Consider the following 16,795-nt stretch of genomic DNA (forward strand, 5'->3'; position numbering starts at 1 on the left):
ATTAATAGAAGGTAAATAATATTCCATTTATTTATAAATTGACCTTTATAAAACATTCATTACGACTAGAACTAATTTAAATCGATTCACGTGACATGTTTCTGTTTCATTACGATAGTTATCTCTCACTCTAATGTTTGTAAATTAGCCAGCATTTACAATTACTGCTTTAGAGGTGCCTTCGCATAAACTTGGTCGTTTAAAGGCGAAAGTGTACATTTTTTTTAATACAACCCTATTCACAAGCCTTTGCCATTAAACCTTATTTTTGGAGAAAACGGATTTTTCCTCTTTTTTCTTCTCTTTGAAACGATCTTCTTTTTCTCGTGAGATGTGTGCGGGTTGCCGATAGCAATGACGTGGTTGAACTGAGTGATGGCATAGGATTTACAGCCGAGGTCTGATTTGATGCATCGCCACGTGCCTCTTCCGATTACTATTTGTCCACAACGGCGATACCTCTGTCCCCCGATAACTAGCACTGGGTTACCGAAACGGGATCGACTCCAGTGCACTGTAATAAGATCAAAAGATACCTTTCCACCCACACGACATTTAAGCTTTCGCGTGCGATTAGAAGGTAAAAAAAAATTATGTATAAAATATAAAAATATGAAAACGAACCTTCAGAACAAATTGCTCTTTTATAACAAAAGTCATATAAAAAAGCTAGATGTCCTTTTCATACAATCTATAATTCTAAAAATATTAGGTGTTAAAAAAAAATCCTTATAAAATATATATTTAAAAAATATTATATTTTCATAACACGAAAAACTCGTTATCTTAATTAACCACACACTAATATAATTTCATTTTATAAATACGTACCGATTATATATAGCTTTCCTTAATCGTAAATTCATATTTAACGCTATTATTCAATTTGTTCCTTTTACATATTATTTATAAATATTATAGTATTAACTAGCGTTTCTTACATACGCTAAAAAAAAACAAAACTTTGCAGGCACTCACGTTATAGGTACTTTTAAATAATAAAGTTACTTAATTAAAGTATAACAAAAAAAGTGTATACAGAGATTCTTTGCCATCTTTAGTCGATTCTAAATATTTTGACATATTTATAAGACTTATTATTAGAATGTGATATACGAATATTTTTCCTTAGAATTTTTTATGAAAACAATCTTAAAAAAATATTTTGAGATCATAATGGAATGAATTAAAGTGACATTTCCTAAAACTAACATCATTTCTTAAAACACATCTTACAGCGACTATCAACACTGCCTCGGTGAGATACTCTAGTAAGTGGCTAGCCTATAGGGTTGCCGATCCTAAGGTCCGGGGTGCAATCGACGTAACGGTCTATTGAAAATCTGTTAAGTTTATCTATAAACAAATGCACAATGGGAGCCCGGAGCACTTAAGGTAATTAATCTTGTACCTGAACTCTTTACGGTCTTGTCGGGTTTACCGTCCCATCTGATTATGAAAGTGAAAAAATATATTATAAATAGTTCAGGGTTCTAGTGTATCCTACACTAGAACCCTAAACAAACCTATGAATTGTATACTAATACAAGAGAAGATGGTTTTTGTAATGTCTAACTAAAAAACCTACTGAACCAATACATACTAAACGTATACCACAATATGCAACGCGTTTAGCGTTAGTAGTAAATTAAAAAAAAACGTACAAAATTATATTAAACAATAGAAAACTAATTCGGTGTTTGAATTTGGTACTTAAATAAAATTAAATGTATACCTTGGTCATTCGCCTAACCGCAAATTTATAAACAACGATACCCTTTTCAAATATCAAAAGACAAGGAAAACTAGTTTATTATAAAGAACAGTAGCAATGGTTGTGTACCATCGCGATAACATGCACCTGCCGTATAAACATATCTTTTCGAACAATTATACTATCAAATATACATACACAAACGTTTTGTCTTATATCGCTAGTATATTATTTGTCATGATTGGTATTTAAGTCTAAAATATTTGGAAAGTTACACTCGTATATCTCGAAATTTTAATGAATAAAATAACTGAAAAATACATATTAAATCTACTCGAGAAGGAATTAACGTGTTTTCTGAAAACATTAACTACGAATTGTTTATCAGGTCTAACTTCACAGCCACAAAAGCCACCGATTGGATCCTTGTAATTTAATACCTCATCACCTCATAGATCTGCGCTAGGTACTTTTAAGAGGAGTATGCCAATCGTTGAAAAGTTTATCCGTTTGGGTCGGTGCATCAAAATTTAAAGGTGTAAAATTCGGTTCGTGGTTGTGACCTCCTTTAATACGTATGAAGCGTCCATTCATCGTCGTCTGCACCCTGCAAAGACATCCCTTCGTATCCTTATCCCGGCACGCCCAGTTCAACTTATCCCGGTATTGGTTGTTTACCCAAAATTTATTCGATTGGAATATGAGTACCGATTTACCAGCTCTCGACGGAAGGAAGAATGCTTCTGAAAAGTATAGATCGATTTAATAACAGTATGAAATAAATAACTTGCATTAATTTTTGGCAATTCAAACAACAGTAATAACAATAATCAAAGAACTTTAACAAATTAACAACAATTAGAAAATTAGAAAAAATATCTAAAGCATATATTTTATACCAATAATATTGAATTTGAAAATATTACACACGACAAAACGCCAATAAACGTAAATTATAAACATATATTACATATACTTAACAAATTTTCGGTCGTTACTGTCAAAATTAAATAATAGATATGCTTATAATCGAATTTTCTTCTTAGTCGATATTTGGTAGAATAAAGGCTTTTCGTGGTTGTGCACGTTGTGATAGGAAACAACCTCGCCCTTCTTGTTAGTCCTGGCTTTCGCTCGACATGCTATTGTTTTTTTCCTCGAACACACCCAGTACGTCGGCGGAGACTCGTTGAAAGAGTAACCGTTCAAAACAAGATTTTTCTTTCCTCTGCCAGTCGGTACATACATCGCGGTTACATTTTCTAGAAGCCGTATGAAAAAATAAACATATTACCACGAGTCTACATATTTGTAGTGATGAAAGCATCGGATATTATACAATTTTATTTATATATATATGGAACATTTAGTTCATAAAACATAAAGTAATTGCTTGTCTACTGTGTATCATACATCTGCATTATCTAAAAACCCTTTGATAGATTTTAGTACCGCGTTGAGATTCAGTTGGGATGATGATAACATAGATGGGAATTTTTTAGGCTAAAAAATAGTAATAAACTAAGAGTTTATTTTAATAAATTTAAAACTATTTGACTATAGAGATTTTTTCAAAAAACGCTTATTTTAATGAACGACGATTTTAGTAATGTAATATGCGGTTTACTCGTGATTATGCTCATTATAAAACAACACAACGTCAGAGTCGATAGTGTAAATGTTCGCGCCACAGGTGCCAGACTTGTGAGTGCAGCGCCAGCGTATCTTTCCGTTGGGAAACGTTCTTTCTTTCTCGTAGGTAAAGCCGCCGTTTATGATCCTGTCTTGTTTCTGCCCCCCGCTGAATGTGAACTTGTTGACATCCTCGCGTTGTGCAGCTACCGAACATAATTTTATTTAAAAATCACCGAATATCGTCTCACGAATATTTATCATTACAAAAAAAACTCGCAAATGTTATCTTTGTATCACTTTTCACTAATCTACTCAAGAGCTAAGACGAATTCTGTATGAAAGCAAACCAAAACAAAATACTGATGTCTCGGTATAAGTGAACAATTCAGCGATAAGCCATGCAATATTCATACATTTTTCTTTAAATAAATACTAAACGATTTATATAAACATATTTAATATTTAAACCTTAATGAGTAATACTCTTAATAAAATCAACGAGGCCTTAAGTCTACATTAAAATATCTTTAAAATACAATGTATTGTATATTGTAAAGCATATTTATAAGAATTAAAAGGAATGTTCAGTACGATTACATTACAACTATTAATAAATTGACAATGATCCCGCGGTGAAGGCACTTCATAATTTCGATATAATATACTAAATCGATTGTAACACGGTCACAAGTAAGTACATTATAAACATAATATAATAACTGAGTACGCAAACAACAGAGGCGACTACGAGTATATATTTGTATTAAATACAACTATAAAATGATCCCAGTGTTTTCTATTCTATATACATATACCTCCAAAACAAACTGCGGTTCAGACAAAGTACATTCGATTATCGTAACAAATTTTCCTAATTTCGCTACATTTGCGAATTCTTCAGAGCATTAAAAATACTATTGTAATACCTTTGGTACTAAAACGACAATACGATTAAGTTTACTAGAGAATGTCACCAGCATTCAGTGTCCAACATTTCTGGTTTTAAAATTAATTTAAACGTGTTCACATAATACGTAAATGTCTAAAAAAGAGTTATACTATGTTTGTAGCTTTGTCTCGGCCCACGTCATACTATCAATTACATACAAATACATTATCACAAGCCAAATTATTGCTGATCCCTCCATATATCTGCGTACTTAACTGAGTTTTGTTTAACGATTAATTTTTTTATTATATTGAGCTATACTTAAGCTATGTATCGGGGGTATAAAACTACGATTACTTAAAGAACTAAGTTCGTAACAATTAAAAATTTATATTGTTAATAATACAAACGTTACAAGCACCGGATTCAATTCAACAGTAAATATTAACAATGGAATGGTTCATATGCTTTATAGTTATTGATTTAGTTCCTTCTTGGGGCTCCTTGTGTATTTATTTTAAAATAATTTATTTATATAATTAATATTGTCACTTGAATCACAATCACATTAAAGTATAAATTGTCTTTATTGCTTACTCTGTAACTCTTTTCTATAACTAAAAAATACGGAATAAACTGTATAGTCTTAATTTTAACCATAATATATACGATTTTATATACAATTTGATAATATAATTAAAAACGTATACATTTATAAAGTTCATATATCGTTTTATGTTTAGCTAATATACGGATATTTTTGAAGAAAGACGAGAATAACTAAATATTTTCGAACACCAAATTAGGACGAAAAAGAGATTTACAGATACAAGCATTCAATGCCCAACATCTAAGATAACGTTACAGCATATTCTGGTGAACACAATCTCTAATAATTCAACAGTGCTTAAAATATTGCTACCTCGTCTTTACGTCCTTTTAGTAGCAGCAGTTACTTTAAAGATTTTGTGTCATAGAGTGAGCACCAGGACTAGCCCGCACTGCGATAAAACAAACGCGTATTTGTTCCATCGAATTTCTGCCACACATCTTCTCATGGACATTAGTATCACTTTCGATTTAAAACTCGCCAAATAGTAGTATGGTGTCTGTGCTTTGACACAAAGATAAACAACATAACAAATATATAAAAAACGCAAAGTTAATTCGCAATGCGGCCTTAGCCTAACGGTTATGCAAAATTCTAACCTATAACATTAAAATAACATCAAAATCCCAATATAACACGAGATAGGAATGAAACAAGTATGCACAGGAATACTTTTTAAAAAAATGTGCGTTAAGATCTGGTACGAGAGCCTTGACCGAAGCTGGTACAAAAAGCGCGGACGTAAGACTTCCACGATTACATTTGTATCAAGACAATGGTGCTCTTGGAGGATGATTGTGCATGCCTTTCACAGCAACGACGTTGGCTCCGAGCATGTGTATGCGCGCCTTGCAGTTGGTCTTCTTCGAAGTGCAGCGCCAGATAACTTTATCTCGCAACTTAGACTCTTCGCAGAACGGGAATGTGTTCACCATCATGATAACCTTGCCGCGCCGCGATTTCAAATACTTGATGCCTGCGACAAATTGTATTGTCAGAAACAATATAATACCTACAAATGTATTCTTTTTTACCCAAACCGACACCAGTATTTGGAAAATAAAATAAAGGAATTAAAACACAGTTCGTCTAAATTGTTTACTTTCCAATGCAACGAAATAAAACCAGCGGTTATTGATAAGTACAATTTAATATTTCACAAAACATACCCCGTACAAGAACCCAAAAAATCTTACTATAATACGGTAAATACAAAATTACACTATAAGATTTGAAGTATACAATAGTAACAGAGATTGAGGTAGATAGGTATAATCGATAATTTAGATTAAACGGGCCCTTAGCCTGAACCGAGGCGACACTGGAAACGGTCAACGTACATCGCAATTCACTACCTACGAGATTCATAATAAACAACGACTATATAAATACAGATACAATTATTACAATTCCTGCCCCGTATAATGTTCAAGTGCTGCATTTTCTGTGACTATCCCAAACAAGCGAACGATCAACTAATCTATTAGAATATAGTATAGTACAGTATATAATATAGTAATGGCCTGCGAACTGCCTACTGCTGAGCTAAGGCCTGCTCTCCGTGAGACAGTTCACAGACAGAAAAGATTTTTTTCCAATGGGGGTTGAAGCATATATAATAATATAAGAAATTTACATATTCTCGTTCAATAGAAGAATTTGTAAATACAAAGTAATTGACGAATATTGTCATTTTCCTAAATATTATTAAATCATATTATGCTAAGTGTAACGAACATCATAAGTCAGAGTCGTCGCCGCGGTTCACCGTTCATCTTTTATTTGGCGTAAGGTATATCTCAGGTACAATAGAACATGTCAAACAGTTTCAAATATTGATCATTTAAATCCGTCACTCAATTCTTCCGACGGCAAATTATTGTTGATACCGATGTCGTACATAACTTACCTTAACAACTCCACACGCCGATGCACACAATACAAGTACGTTTTTGTGAATTTGCCAATACTTGCTAACCGTATAGCAAGTACGATTTATTTGACATGATCTACGACTTAAATTAGGTAAACTCCTTATAGCTTACGCACACATTAAGACCCCGTAGTAACTAAGTTATCTAATAACAATTAAAATTAGTCAAAATTTGTACTTATATCAGAGTCTTAAGAGAAATGGGCCTAAATTCTTATTGAAAAATTAATTCGACAAGCAACAAATCATTATTAAAAAACAATCAATAAAATATATTTAGACAACAGTCTCAAAAGAGTCTATTTATATTACAGTCATCAACAGCAAACACTCGAGTACAAGTTAAAACTATGTAAAGAGGTAGTTGAGTTTCAATAAGAGGTAATAAGAGGACGCGCCGGACCCTGCGCAGCGAACCGCCCCGGCGCGCCACGCTAACCTAACCTAGCTTAGCCTAGCTTATTCTACAACACCTTACTCGAGTAAAGCTTCTGAGTATTTATTCGTGTATATAAAATTGTATAATTAAACTAATCTGTAAAACCCGTATAAAAAGTGAAGAGGTAGTTGATTGAGCTTAAGTACTTAAAATCAATCCTAAGGAGCAGAGCAACATCGACTGAAGTCTGCGCGCCACGACGAGTGCCGTGCAAGAGCAGGCGTGTACACTCGAAGGTAGGTACGTTGATATTTAACACCTTTGATAACTAGTCAATACTTTGATTACTTACAGATAAGGAGGCGGACGTCTAATTGTCTAAGTAGCATTATCTGAATTTGTAAAAGTTAATCTCTCAAAATAAAATTAATATTTCTAAGTACAGTCGAGGGATCCTTTATTGCTTAAATCCGAACCGAGTTCGCGTTTCAGTCACCAACGCGTTGTCGACGGCGCAGCGGCCGCCGACCTCTCCTATGTCACCCGTTTCGATCGCAACATTCCCTACGGTCCTTCTCGAGTTCTGATTCTAACCTACCCCATGTGTTGCCAACTTGCTTAGTGCCGTTCTGAGTCCACAAGCATTACCCGTCTCGATGGTGCTGCTCAGATGTACGAGCCGACGTTGTAAATTAATCCTTTAAATGGGCTGGTATTCGGATAATAACCATATATCTATCATCTATCTTGACATCGATAACTTCTGACACCATAAGCGTCTTTCACACACATAACCGGGAAATCAAATACGCGCTAAGTATTTTATCTATCATTTTCATTGCGATCTTTCATGCACTTGTTCCTAATTACTTGTGTGATGACCCTTAAACTTTCAAACAGTTCTTACATACTTATGAAGCATCTTTACCTTCCTATACATTTCCATAAATAACCCACACCTATACGAATAACATTATAGACCTCGAAAAGACCGCCTAACCTAATACGTCACGACATCAATACTTCTATTGACATGCTGATCGGTACATTCCACTGGTAGCCGTAACATCCAATACACCAACGTCTCATCCTAAGGTTTAAAACTAACCACATTAGATATCCAACAATGCCATCGCTTTAAGTATACGCCATCCTATCCCAATATATAACCTACATAATAATAATAATAATAATAATAGTAAATAGTCTAAAACCATAAATTATTCTACAATACGAGTGCAAAAGCTTTGAAAATATCGGTTGGTCGATATTTTATCGTCATTTAACATGAATTCGTAATTAATACACCAGTGTACGCTCAAATACGAAGAGAGAGCCTTAGTCGCAAATGTTTCATTTCGTTATTAGTCCTCCTCATTACAAGGAGTATCGACAAGAAGTGGTTTTGCAGCGGGAGTATGTTGCGCGGATGTTTGGATCGCGTTGGGTGAAGGTTGGGGACCAGTCCCAGTAGCGGCCGAAACGGCGGCGGTGGCATTTGCCGTAGCAGTAGCATGGGCTGTTGCCGCATAAAGAGCTAAAGCGTGCTGTAATTGTAGCAGCTGATGGTGGGGATCTAAGGGAGCGGGAGCACGATGTCCGCTCTGATGCGGCGTACGCACGACGTAGCGTCCATCTGCGAAGCGACGCACGTTTGGTGGAGCATGGTTATGGGCGTAGCGAGAACGAACGATTCGCTCGAAGCCCTCTGGACCCTCAGTGTTAACGTCAGCAAGGCATCTTGATGTCAACCGGGATGAGCAATACCACTGTTTTCGCCCGTGTGCCAAGTTGTTCTTCAAACGAAACGTATAGCCTCGGTGGAGAAGCAGTCGACCCTTTCCCGCACGAATAAAACGCGCTGAAATAAAAACAACCATATTAATACATATTCGAGAAATTATATATGAAAATAATAAATAAAACTGATCTTAATAAAAGTATTAACTAATTAAGAGCAGTTCCATTTCTTATTTATATCTTACAGCTAGGGTGACACTATCTACTGTAATATAATGACTTTGTAAGGGGTGAAATAACATAAACACAAAATGTTAAAGTTTATTAGGGAGCCAATGACTAAAAATTTAAGTTTTAGTTTCGTTTAATATCACTTATACAAATAACCTATGATCCCGAACGTTAATCTATACATCTATTTATAAATACAGTAGAAATACATTTCTCTAAGAGATTATTTATGAGCAAGAAATATTTGGCACATATTAAAAAAAAACAGCTTAACACTAGTAACTTAACATTATTAATGTATATGTATTATTTATGAGTCAAGTTTAAAAGTACATAATTATGGCACAAATATTTTTGTACTTTATAACTACCTCATCATCATGACGCACTTGCCTTACCACCATTTGTTCGAGGTCGACGTAGTACGTAATTGCATTGGAAAACGCCAACCCTCGAGATATTTGCTGCTGGATTGTTTTCCGGTAACAACGGTGGTGAAGGAGTGCTCCAATGATGAATCGTTTAACAAAAAACTCATTAGTCCGCAACCGACGGGTTGGGGGTTCATTATTACTCTACTTACAGTAACAATAATAACGTAAAAAGTTAGCGTTTACTAACTCCACTAATCTGAACATCGATTTTGTCAACATGTGTGTAAAAAAACATTAAAAATCTCATCTCCAAGTCAAAACAGATTATACATTAGTTTAATATTTGGCATCCGAGCAACATTTCGAGTCTACATAATGAGATCATAATTCGTCTTAAAACTTACATCACTACAACATTCTAACTACATAATGCACAATACGTATAATAAAAAGACTAGTAGAAACATCAATTTTATGAGCAAATAAATAAAATATAATACCTTTCGTTACAGAAGAACGTGGCTCATATCAATTCTAAAATATGTATTTTCACCTTTTAAACTTATAATAATATAATATAAATGTAATTAAGAAATCTAATATCTCGTGACCCAGGCGTTGGGATCGAAGTGATCGAAGTCGAGATTTGGCATTCGCGGTAGTAACAACGGTGTAGGAGGAGAAGTCGCCCCGCCTACACTGTTGGGAGGTTGTTTATTACTCGATCTCCGTCCACAGCGACCTGCGTGGTTATGTTCTCCGACGAGCTTGTGAAGCTTGCCCTTCTGCGTGTATGCCTTGCATCCGCAACCACCCATAGTACATCGCCAGCGTACAATTCCCGAACGCATCGTATGAGCTGCGTAGAAACTTCGCCCACGTACCCAAAGCCGTGGTCGACCCCCAGGCCCGACGCAAAGTCGCACGAATTCCTCTGAAAGATTTAATTAATGTAGATCAAGAATTCACTGTTACACCCTCCACTCCAATGAATGCATTACCTATATACCGTTGTAGTTAAGTAACATAATACAAGTACATAAGGAATGTAAATATTGACGAAAATAAAATATATTTTTATACGTATTTAGTATTTTTACAGCAATTTATTGTTTTTGTATTGGACATACTCCACTAAACTCGTGATACAGTGATATAATATGGTTTGATAAGTAATCATATATGATTTGTGTTAAACTATGCTTATCAATAGTAAATAATTACGCTACTATAACTAGTCATACTTTATTGAACTAAGCTCTCTTGCGCATCATAGAACTAAAAACGCGGACATTATTTCGATAATTATTGCTAAATTTAAATTAATCTTCACTTATCACAAACTACGTACAATTATAGAATGTCCTTTGAGATCAGTGTAGCAATAGGCTACGTTTTTATCGTTGACTAGATTTTGACTAGAGCTAAGCAACATTGCGTACTTACAAACATTTGTCATCTGGTTGTGCAGTTAGATCTATACAAATACACATTTTAAATAACGCCGAGCGATTACTCGATGCTACTGAAGCAGACCCACCGATGTTACTACTATCATCATAATCGTTATATATTTGTCACTCCTGTGAGTAATTCTCGAATCTTTAATAGATTATTGGAATGATTATATTGCTCGAAAACCATTAAAATCCACATTATTATACATGTTCAATAAAATATGCATATAAATACATACATACAATAAATTTTATAAAATGCTTTAAAATATAAGTTAAAAGTAAGTTTGTTTAATCGTCGAGCACGGCTTTAGCCTGTGTCGCCAAAGCCGCGTGCGTGAACGCGCGGTAGGGTGTGGCTAGAGCCTGCGATGGCACCGCCGGCGGCTCGTGCGAGTGTACGTTGCTCAGTGCGAAGATGCGATCGTGAAGCGTGTGCGCGTACGCACGGCAGGTGCGACGCGTGCACCGCCACCGCACCTTGCTCTTCTCGGGAAAAACTTTCTCTGCGTAAAAAGAAAACCCGCCGAGCCGCATATGACGCCGACCGCGGTTCGATATCACGAACTCCACTGCAAAATAACCATATACATCACTATTCGTTCTTTATAGCAATTTTTTCCTTTTATATTAAATTGCAAGCCACATTTCAAGCGCACAGTAGTGGAAATTAATTTTATATTTAGATACATTAAAATTAAACCTTAGTGTAAATAAATAAAACGGATTTGGTTAATAAAGTTTATTTATCAGCAGAAACAATTTCAATAAGACTTTCGATACGATTAGTTTGGGTTGTTTGTTTATGAGGGACGTGGTTGTGTCCAGAGTGGCGCATGACCAGCCGGCCCTCGATAGTGAGAGCTCGCGCAGGACAGCAGTGTTGCTTGCGGCTGCGGCAGGTCCAGTACACGCGGGTCCCTCGCCGCTTGCGAGCCACGAAGCCGAAGCCATCTAACATAAGACACGGCGCCCCGCGCTGCGTCACCGTGTAGCGCACCACGCCTCCTCGCAGGCCGCCTGCCGCTCCTGTTGCGTCAATCACCATAGCAACACCCGACGCACAATTACGAACAATAGAATATGAATACATTGAAACGCCAAAATTAAGATTATCGTTTATTATGCTACTTGATCACAACGTTCCATTTTATAATGATTATTACGAATCATCAAGAAACATTACCTACTAAATTCTTTGGATGAACAAAAATTACATTAGGCTGTGCTCTCAACCAATGAAATTTTATATTCAGACCAAACGATTACACAATTTAATCTATAAATGACAGAAAATAAAGAAATAATAATGACTTTGTCAAACAAATCGGTTCTTAAATAATAGAGATGTGAAAATGCATTCTTAAAATATTTACATTCAAAAATACTTAGGCCACGTAAAAAAATAAATCACACACACGTCGAAAGGTCAACAACGGACGACTAACAATCTCACACAGACGGACACGTAACTACTTCGCCTAATTCATATTTTTGGGCGATTTTTTTCATATGATTATCGACGTGATTGTGAACAGGATTAGTTATTCTCAATACGTTATTTTTGGATGTTATCCTCGCTCGGCATCGCTTGCCATACTCCATACAGCGCCAAAACGTCCGTCCGCTCCGCACGCTGTCCGTAACGAAAATATACGGTTCATATATCAACTGGAGATGCCCACTCTTCGTCTGTATGAAATGAAGATCACTTTTTAGACCGCTGTTGATGTTACCTATAACTAAGCAAAATAGTAGACATTAATATGAGAGTCCGATAGCGAAAAACAAATTAAGAGTAGACTAATTTAGTTATTTCTAAGATGTACCAATAAAACAACTCATAAAAAAAATGTTTTTATTTACAATAATCGTAGGTTGTTAATATATTTTCTTTATTATGTTTTAATAGAATAAATAAATTTATTATTATTAATTTTATATTTTCACATTCATTATTTTATTTACATACATATTCCTAATAGTAACTATATTGGAGGTATACAATTTTAAATACACTTAATCATAAATTAATAATGGTATATATATAATCATTGCTTAAAATTACTTATTATACGCAATAAAACCATTTTTTTATTTTTTACCAATTTATAAATTATACTTTATTCAACAATACTTATACAAGCACTTCATTATAAAAGAATATATAAAAAAAACATTTGAAAACTAAGATTACCGCTGTACTTAGAAGATACGACAATAAACTCAGTACTTACTATTTTCCAACACATAACTTAATTAATTACAATTTAGTTATTCTATATATTGCATGTAAATCATCAAATATGCTCCATTTCTAATTACACATTTTCGACGTATATGTAATATTTTAGTTAAATCATCGATTATACTAGCTTTTAACTATAGTAGGAAGTAAGTAGGTAAAGAGGGATGTATCGATTTTGCGGCGACGGAAACCTAGTGTAGCAACTTAGTATGTTTATCAATATTCTTATTAAAACAAACAAAGAACACTTCAGTACAAAATATTATGATTATTTTTCTATTAATATACTTACTAATTAAACACAAAACCTTTTTCTAGTTTAATTTCGATATAATTACTCAACAAATTTTCATTCGCCATTTAATTATTAAAGCCTATATAAAAAAACTAATTAAATATATTAAAGTATAGATAATAGAAAGAGAGAAAAGGGAACAGGCTACCACATTTAAAGTGATATCAGTAATAAGTAGTACAAAACTATTTACGATACCTACCCGTATAAAATCTGATATAGGGGATCTGATGAATGAAATACCAATTGATGAAATATAGTACGAGGTGAAATATAATTAATTACTTACATACATTCTTATGATCATGTTTAGATATACTTTTTCACGTGAGGATAAATAACTAACTTATTATCTCAGTAATATTATTATTATTAATAGGAATATGTGTACTTTAGATAATATACGTTTGATAATTCGTTATATTTTCCCTAAAAAACGAATAGATCCCGAAGTAGCTATTGTTTACTTTGACATATATATTATTTTATTGTAAAATGCATATTTAAAAAAATAATATTATCAAATTTTTATGGCAATCGAAGAAATGTGAACTATTCTAGAAAAATATACAATGGAGAGAATGTTTTATTGTGTTACTAAATAATAATATAACTTAATATAATAAATATTAATAATTTACCGTGTTTTCTACAATAAACTGAGTATAAATAAGAGTTTTCATAAATATTAAGTGAACTTAGTCATTGAAAGAAAACTACAAAAAAATACTTTAAAAAATACCATGATATTTACATACACGAGACAAATTTTTTTCATCCTTCACTTACTATAAAATAATAAATTTGAGAATTTAGAGCAGGATTTGCCATATACTTTTTAAGCCGTTCTTTTTTATATGTATTTCGCAATAAGATTTGCTGCTACATAAAATACGGATAATCCAAAATGGCACACCTCAATAGCTCACATACAAAAAAAAATATAAAATATAATTCCATGTCGAAAAGACTATATACTATTATAAAAAAATTTCAAACACGTTCGGTTGAATGTCTTTGTTTTAATACGCCTAATGCATCTGAACTGACGTCAATTCAAAGGTGCTTTTATGAGCCTACTTGAGTAAATATTATTTTGTTTTTAGCAGGATCCTGTACTTCAGAAGTTCTTTATTCGTGTTTACGGAAGCCATATTATTCTGAAACTTTCAAACGTTTCTTTTGACGTCACGGAAGTTTTTGGCTAGCAGCAGGCTATAAATTTAATAGTACTCTTTTTTATCTATTTGTTACATCAGAACTCCATCATTGAACCGGTTTGAATTTTCTTTCTGATAGGGAGATATTGATCTCATTTAAATTAAAAAAAAATTGAGGTCGTCGTGAATCGGAGGTTTTCTTAAAATAATGTAAATTTTAATTTCATCTAATTATAAATCGACTTAATATTGTGTCGTCAATATTACTTAAGCAATTTTCTTATAATTGCTTTAGTCAGAGAAATGTACGAGTCATGAAGCGTATATGAAACCAATGAACGCTTTTATATTTGAAGTGTGCAGAAAAGCCCGATTTTTTTAGTTTAATTAATATTTTTGTATATAACGTCATCGTTTTATCGACAAAAGTGTGTGTAAATTCCATTTTTTTACGTTTTAGCGGTCGGGGAAGACTTACGAATACTTAATTTTATAGACTTAGATAAAAAAAAAAACGATCAAAATGTATTTACTGCTTATAGTTAAAACTTGGATAATTTTAACTGCCGAGGACAAATTATTACACATACTTTAGAAGATACAATTATTCTTTTTCTTTATCGTAAGATTTTTTTTAATCCAAATGGTAATGTAACAGACATATTTGAAACAATTAAATCGTTTCTTAGTCATTTGTAACAGATAAAAATATTTTTTATGAGTGTACCTTAAAAGATAGACACTATCGCGACTTTTCTGGGCCTTTTTGAAAGGTCGACAAATTTCTAGTATATTGTTGTAATGTATCTCCTAAAGTTTAGTCAACGCTATCCAGGTAAGCGTACGAAAATAGTTTTTTTGGATTAAACACTATGATTAAATATTTATAAATTATATAATACAAACATGTCTCGTTTAATCCTTTCTATCAGTAAAAACCGTATCAAAAGCCGTGGGTGGTTTTAGAAGAAGAAGCGGAGATTCAGACAGAAACAGAGGACGACTTACGTTTATACTATTTATATATAAATATTTGATTTGAGAGATATGATATATGTATGTAGAACAGTTTTAAAAAATTTTATGTCTTCAATTTGTAAAAATACAAATCTGTTAGTGGTATTTATATACATATTTATTAATTAAATGAAAGAGTACGTTTTCTCATACAGTGAAAATGTCAACTCCGTCGTTTATCAACTAAATTAAGCACGTCTCTATAAAGCAGCATAAAAAATTGAATACCATAAAAAAATTATAACAATTTTTGTAACGACAAAAATTAAGACTTTTATTTCATTTAATGATAAGTTTAAGAAACGTACATAACAAACAAACAAAAAAATCCAATTCCTTCAATTATTATAGAGGCTACTAATAAAAGATTCGTGTTTTTAGGTATAAACATATTCACAGACATAATTTCCCCTCCATTTACCATTTATGAAAAATAACAAGAAACATTTTTAACGTACTCATTTTATTATTTCAATAAAAACTGATCCAGAAATAATATAACCGTATTTTCTATTTTTTATATCCAATATAAAGTGAATACTTTATATTGGATATAAATTTACTTCGACTCTAAAATATGTTCGTATACGGTTGAACAGCTAATATCGGCCTCCTTAGAGTTAGAATTATATATATGACAAAAAATGTTGGAATGTCGATAGCATAAAGAGCCATAATCCTCACGGAGCCTATTTTTCTCATGTGACGTGAATGAAATGAAACGAAACCATAAAGGGTAAATTCAAAGAAAGGGTAGAAAACTTACTAAATAAAAGAACTCTTGAACATACTCCGTGAAGAATAACTTATAGAATACCAACAGGCACGCTGCCTTGCGTCGATTTTTCAACCTGTGAAATTGGGCTCAACGCGGTCTCCCAGCGATTAATTATACATTACACTAAAGCTTAAGACGAGAACGTGCCGAAAATAGCAACTAATAGTTTCGGAATTTTACATTTAAAATATTTTTTGTCTTTTCGTGTAGCCTAAAGCTGTGGCAACCGAGACATATTAGAAGTTGTCTGGTGATAGAAGATCCCTCATCGCATATTCTTGAGACGGATTTAGTATGAGAGATTAAAGTCCAGTCCAAATGATGAGCTTAGTATA

General features: G+C 33.4%; 1 protein-coding gene across 23 annotated transcripts in view; it reads right to left on the reverse strand.

The window, feature by feature from the left end:
• The window catches only part of LOC125067160 (modifier of mdg4), a 335,555-nt gene that overhangs the window by 307,410 nt on the left and 11,350 nt on the right, over positions 1 to 16,795 (reverse strand). Inside the window, exon 5 of one of the 23 annotated variants that reach the window (XM_047675575.1) lies at positions 2,162 to 2,457. The exons of 17 other annotated variants lie outside the window; for them this stretch is intronic. In XM_047675575.1, coding sequence (XP_047531531.1) covers positions 2,177 to 2,457 — 281 coding nt within the window. In that variant the 3' untranslated portion in view covers positions 2,162 to 2,176. Of the gene's footprint in view, positions 1 to 2,161; positions 2,458 to 8,509; positions 9,022 to 10,086; positions 10,440 to 11,238; positions 11,535 to 11,695; positions 11,992 to 12,068; positions 12,705 to 16,795 lie in introns of those variants that run through there. 5 more of the 23 variants (XM_047675556.1, XM_047675562.1, XM_047675574.1 and 2 more) reach the window with 5 other exon arrangements.

Source organism: Vanessa atalanta, chromosome 11 (genome assembly GCF_905147765.1).
Source record: "Vanessa atalanta chromosome 11, ilVanAtal1.2, whole genome shotgun sequence".
Lineage (NCBI taxonomy): Eukaryota > Metazoa > Arthropoda > Insecta > Lepidoptera > Nymphalidae > Vanessa > Vanessa atalanta.